Source organism: Rhododendron vialii, chromosome 1a, assembly GCF_030253575.1.
Source record: "Rhododendron vialii isolate Sample 1 chromosome 1a, ASM3025357v1".
In the NCBI taxonomy this organism is placed as follows: Eukaryota; Viridiplantae; Streptophyta; class Magnoliopsida; order Ericales; family Ericaceae; genus Rhododendron; species Rhododendron vialii.
Window position 1 is genome coordinate 23,204,653 of NC_080557.1, and position 6,113 is coordinate 23,210,765.

Consider the following 6,113-nt stretch of genomic DNA (forward strand, 5'->3'; position numbering starts at 1 on the left):
CTCTTGTAGTGAATCGAGGACAGTAGGTCCATGTAATAGGACATAGTAGTTTATTTTCCTTAATCAGCATCATGTACTAAGCTTTTATCAATAAAAAGTTTCAGTTTGGTTTACATACCCATCTCAAATTATTAAAATTGGTGTAATGGTTAATATGTATATATACATAGATATATAAGATACCATGTTGAATCCCCGAAAATCTGTAAAATTGTAGATGGTGCTCACACGCAATGGGGTAGGTAACGAAAACAATGACTGCAATGGAGAGTCATCCAACGGCCATCCTAACCGAGCCAACGAAAATGTGGATTTCGCCCAACTCTTGCAAGCCTTCACTGTGGCTATCAAAAACACCAACCGTCCACCGTCCCACGCTCATGTACCTGGACCAATGACTCGGGCTCAAGCCCTGAACGAGTTTTGTAAACAACGACCACTGGCTTTCCACGGAGAACCTGAGCCAACCATAGCCGAAGCCTGGCTTAAGGAAGTTAAAGTGATATTCAGCACCCTGGATATCGCTTGTGATGAAGATTGAGTGGCTCTAGCCACTTATCAACTGAAGGGCGAGACACGTTATTGCTGGGAACTGATGGAGACTACTCACAATGTCGCAACAATGACATTTGCTGAGTTTGAACGTATCTTCCTCGATAAGTACTTCCCTAGGCCAATTAAGCAGGCAAGGCACAGGATTTTCATAGTCTGCAGCAAGGTTCAATGACGGTGACACAGTATGCCGCCAAGTTCGAAGAATTGTCACGATATGCTCTAAATACTATTCCGATTGAAGATAACAGAGCAAGAAAGTTTGAATGGGGACTGAGTTCCTCTCGCAAGGTAGTGGTCGGCCATGAGTTTCTCACTTATTCACAAGTGGTGAAATGTGCCTTGAGGCTTGAAAGAGAGGACATGGATTTCAAAGCCAAGTGGAAGAAGACATGAGCAAGTGCTTGAGGACCAATTCGAAGCAACCAAACCTACAACACCAACAACAATCAGGGACCTTATCCAAAAAGGTCATTCAACTTGCAGTAAGGGGGCCAATCTTGGAACAACACTAGGGCCATGCAAAACCAACCACCAAGGCTACCGCAGGGATTTATTCGTGATATTTCTATGATTCAATGCTACAATTGCCAAGCAATGGGGCATTATAGCCTCGACTGCCCGAAACCACAGTGGGAGAGGCCTCGAGTGAATGGAAGTCAACCACCTCAACAATTCGGACAGACTGGTTTTGCTAATCAAAATCACGGTGGGCCTGAACATCAGAACAACAAACAATTCCAACCTCAGCAACACAATTGGAAAGGGAAGCAGCCGATGGAAACTCAACAGAATGCTAGAGGGTGTGTCTTTGCCTTACAGGCTGAGCAGGAAGAACAGGATCTGTAGGGGGATGAAAACAATTGGTACTTCGGATCAACTGGATTGCAACGGCTTATTCGTACCTTTCCACCGGAACCCTAGCTCGACGTCTGAACCCTAATCTGCAAAATAGACAGGGGGTGAGCGCACCTTTGCCTCTCGTGGCAAAGGCCCTCCGATGCCTTTGTTAGTATCACGTACTAGAAAACTCAACCCTAATTATCAGTAGGAAAGCAATAATAATGCAATGTATTGCGTACCTTTCACCTCTAGGTTTATCTCATATTTATAGATTTATGGATGCTTGCTGCCCAAGCGTTCCTGTTGCCATAGGATTCCTAACTCGTATAGGAAACCCAGGATATCAAGGAGTCTCGTTTCCTTTATCAGTTTATGGAAAAGAGTCCTTTTAGGATTCTTTTCCTTTAAGAGCCGAACATCCCATATTCGTTGGGTATCTCTCTCAGATCCTATATTCTTGGGATCTTTATCCCTTTATGGGACATGACTACTCTGGAATCTTCCAGAGTATTCCCTCTGCTCCTACTCTCGATTTAGAGCTCCTTCCTTGTTCGGCTGTCTCATAGCCGAACAGACTTCCTGGACCAGGGACTTCACATGTAACTTGGTTCAAATGTAAACAGAATATCTCCTATCTGCCGAACAGATAGTTTACTCCAGTGACTTGTCGTGTCATTGACCTTTATTCAGCCGAACAGATTGCATGGACCAAGGACTTCACATGTCTTTGTTCCATATCGCTGTTCTTCATACTGCCCGGCGATAAGTCCAGTCGTATTTACCACGTGTTCCCAAACATCACGTGTTTGGTAACTAAATGTATCTGCTCGGGAATACCTCCCTACAGGATCCTTCTGTGATCCAAGGTACACTACTATTATTCAGTACTTGTGTACAAGCTTTATTTGATTCAGGACCATCACCCTCGTTTATATCTACCGCCTGCGTATCTGCACTAGGATTAGAAATAGAACCCCTAAAATCAAGCATGATGGTAGCATCACCTTTGGGTGGGAAGTTAGCTGTTAATCTAATTTGTAAAGGGCGTGAGATAGAGGTAGCTGATCTGCGTCTATCCTATGACTTCCGAGGGATCGATATGGCTGACTTCGATATAATTTTGGGAATGGACTGGTTGTCATCCCACCGAGTTGTCATAGACTGCCACCAGAAAATGGTGACGGCTTACACTCCTGACGGAACTTGCATCAAATTTAAGGGAAATAGACAAACTCCGAAATCCACGACAAGACGAACAAGGTGGCAGTACCAACTTTTTGGATGGCTCGCTAGCCTCAAGTTGGAAAAAACTGATCAAATGGAGCTGGGACTACCCCACATTGTCTACGAGTATGCAGACGTATTTCCTGAAGAACTTCCTGGGTTGCCACCACAGTGAGAGCTAGACTTCACCATTGAACTCCAACCTGGAACTGCACCAATCTCTATAGCCCCATACAGAATGGCACCAGCCGAACTGAAGGAACTCAAGATTCAACTTGTAGACACCCCAATCTGGGCCTCTGAATAATCTTAAGTTCCCCGATGATGAAATAAGGAAAATTATACCTTCAAGGCTTGGATTGTTGCTCCTTTGTTACTCCTTCTCTAAACCTTTAGAAAACCCCTTTCCAAACATGTATAGTGGCCCCCGGTTAATTGCAAAAAGAAAAACGCGTTTGCTTGGTCAAAAATAACTTTTTCCATGACACACTGATAGTAAAATGGGCACACATTTCAATGCATAAAATGTCTTTGAGTGAAACCAATAGGGTTAGAAATAGGACTCGACAAGCTTTCCAACGCTTTGAACCATGCCAAAATCCGAGTTCGGGAGTGTCCGGGGTGACCCCGCGAAGTTCAGTGTGTTGAGCTGTCTCGAAAAACCGCGCCGCATTTAAAACGCGGTGCGGCATTTCAGAAAATTTCAAAAAATTGCTCCATCGCACGGATTTTAATATACAGCATGGCATTTCTCTTTATGTCGCGCGACGTTTTAGGAAAAAATTCTGATAGTTGCAGAAAGTAGTCATCCACGCCTGCAGATGCAGATAATAAGTTTTATCCGGCCTAGAAGCCACCTCCCCTCTTTGTATTGATCATCCTTGGCTCTCTTGCCTATAAATACACCCCTTCTAGTTGAGAAGGACCCCTTCAACTCCAAAGAAAGTTACTGTGCCATTTTCTAGACTCTCACTCTCACTCTCTCTCTAAAAATACCCCCATTCTTCTTCTCCTTTTAAGTTCAGTAAACTACTGACTTAGGAGGACCTCCACCTCAAAACGTCCAAACAACCTCACATCCTTCAATCCCCATTCAAGCATTTCAAGTCCAAATCAACTATCATTCCTCCATCTTCAAGCACATCCAAGTTTCGATCAAAAGTTATAAACAATTTCCTTGGGCTAAACCACGTTTAGCTTTGAGGGAGCCGATCGAGGCCCTTCTCGGTCTTTTTATACTGAGTTTGGGTCTCAAATGGGCTTAAAAGTTGAAAATATTTAAAAACCAGAAACTGCACTGGATACACCATACTGTGCGGTGTTCTAATACACTAGACGGCATAGTGTAGTATACTGTGCGGTATAATATGTTCACTGCATATTTCTTCTTATGTTGTTACGTTCGATTTGTTCATTATTTTAATCCTTTTATTTTAGCTAATGTTATCTAAAAGTCGCGCAGGCATATTCCAAAGGTGAACTTTCATGTTAAAAATCATTTGTGTACTTCATTAAGTCCTTTAAACATATCAAAATGGCTTTTAGCAAAGTTTGGAAGCAAGAGGTTTCATAAACTGTTTTCCAAAAACATCAAAATACACCCTCTTGATCTTAGTCTCACTTTGTGATGTAAACAAGAGCTATCTTGGAATGTGCAAACAATATCGCACAGCGTATTCGATACACCGTGCCACGTATTGTTGTTACTGTGCGGTATTTTGGCTAACATCAGCAATTTCATAGTTGAATTGCTATTTCATTCTGTACATTGCTCATCTATTTCATACTGTACATTTCACACCACAAGCACGCCAATGTGTTATATTTAATCCCGTGTCCCTTTCCCGTACATGTTTTAAAGTTAGGTTTTTCAAATGATATTAAATCCCCCATTTAAAATGCTTAGTAGAGACCGGTTTTTATCGGGCGAGCGGGGTGCTTTTTCAACAAAACCTTCCCCGGCCCGCTCGTAACGTGGCTCTCGGATCCAAAATCTTGACATTTTCGCTAGACCAAAGCCTTTTTTCTCTCAAACAAACTCTCGGTTTCTCGGATCATCCATCTCAAAAATCCGGGTGGCAACGCTTCGATTGCGCCGGGCAGGGAGCCCACAGTTGCGACTCTACTAGGGAAGATGTTGCGTTGATCAAAAATTTGGAAATTAATACATAAATGAACAATCTTTCAAAAGTCTGTCAAAACAGTACGCTCCACGCTGCTGAAGAACGGAATGGTAACATAACAGGATTTCACATCCAACCAATTCGAATTGGGAATTTTACTATTGTTCGCTTGCGTAGTTTTCTCCAAAGTATTGATTAATAGAGTGAGCCAAACTTGAAAGGCATTTTCTTTGGGGGATTTAAAATCATTTGAAAAATTTAACCTTGTTTTCTTTTACACTCTGCACAACACAGCCTTGCCAGTTTGTTTCGGCAATCTTGCCCGGTTTACCGGTGACAAGCTCTCCTGGGATGCCTTGTAACCCTCGACGATGATGAGCCATTGTACTGTTCGACCACTGTTTTGCAATACACTTGACATGGGAAGTACATCTTGGTTCTAGTCTGGGTAACCCTTCTCAGAACAAAACTGGCCTTCTGCACTTGTACATAGCCATAAAACCTTCCCAACTTGGACAGGAACCCGGGGCTAGGACTTATGTGATATATCATGTTTATGTGCATTTCTTTTCTGTGCATGTATATCATTTATACGTCATTGCATTCCACAGGCTAGAAGATAGGACTCCCTTAGAATTCTTTCCTCGGACGATCTAGGAGACCTTAAATCTATGGAGTTTGAGATACCTCCGGTGTTTGCCGTGCCCGAACGGCTCCTCTAGTCTAGATCTAGCCTTAGGATGTGCCTGTATCTAGGTTTCAGCAACCTCATTGCTTTGTCTCGGATGGTCAAGATAAGGAGATTGGCTCTGATTCTGAAACATTCAGAATTTAACCTACCTGACACGACTTACCCGTGGCTGCTGAAACCCTTGGTACAGTCATATCCTAAGTGAGATTTGGAGTTGAGATAGGTCATTAGGAAAGTTAGGACGGTGACAACAACAACGATGACATCACAGCATAGAACCTTCCAAGGTTAAGACATAGACCCATTTGTTTGAACTATGTGTTATATCCTGCTTACTTGATGTATTTTCGTGCTCACGTGTCATATTATATCATTGTACTACACTACACTTGTACGGTCCGTCCACTTGGCACTTGTCTACTTGTCTTCCGGGACTCGCACTCACTCTCGCCTCGTCCTCCGCCCTACTCTCCTTCCCTCTGTGGTCTGAAAAGATTACCAAGACCCGATGAAGAGTCGTGCATCTGATTACATGCACGTTGTCTAAATCAATTATCCTTGGAACAATAAAACCTTGGGGATATCAAAATTTGTTAAGTCGTCAGTACATTTTTCAATCAAGAATTCAATGGAGATTAAGGAAACAAGTAAGCTACAATGTCGTGATGCTCACACCACCC

At 42.8% G+C, this 6,113-nt stretch overlaps 1 protein-coding gene across 1 annotated transcript; it reads left to right on the top strand.

Annotated features, from left to right (window-relative positions):
* Positions 1–1,071: 1,071 nt before the first annotated feature.
* On the top strand, positions 1,072–2,794 carry LOC131329657 (uncharacterized). Its single transcript, XM_058362925.1, has 2 exons — positions 1,072–1,397; positions 2,281–2,794. The coding sequence occupies exons 1-2, from the start codon at positions 1,072–1,074 to the stop codon at positions 2,792–2,794; spliced, it is 840 nt and encodes a 279-aa protein (XP_058218908.1).
* The last annotated feature ends 3,319 nt before the right edge of the window (positions 2,795–6,113 follow it).

What these genes read in the sequence shown, in the direction of transcription:
- LOC131329657 (XM_058362925.1), top strand. Translation starts at nt 1,072, where the DNA reads ATGCAAAACCAACCACCAAGGCTACCGCAGGGATTTATTCGTGATATT. An exon ending in GAGCAGGAAGAACAGGATCT is followed by an intron (nt 1,398 to 2,280) that starts GTAGGGGGATGA and finishes ACTATTATTCAG; the next exon opens with TACTTGTGTACAAGCTTTAT.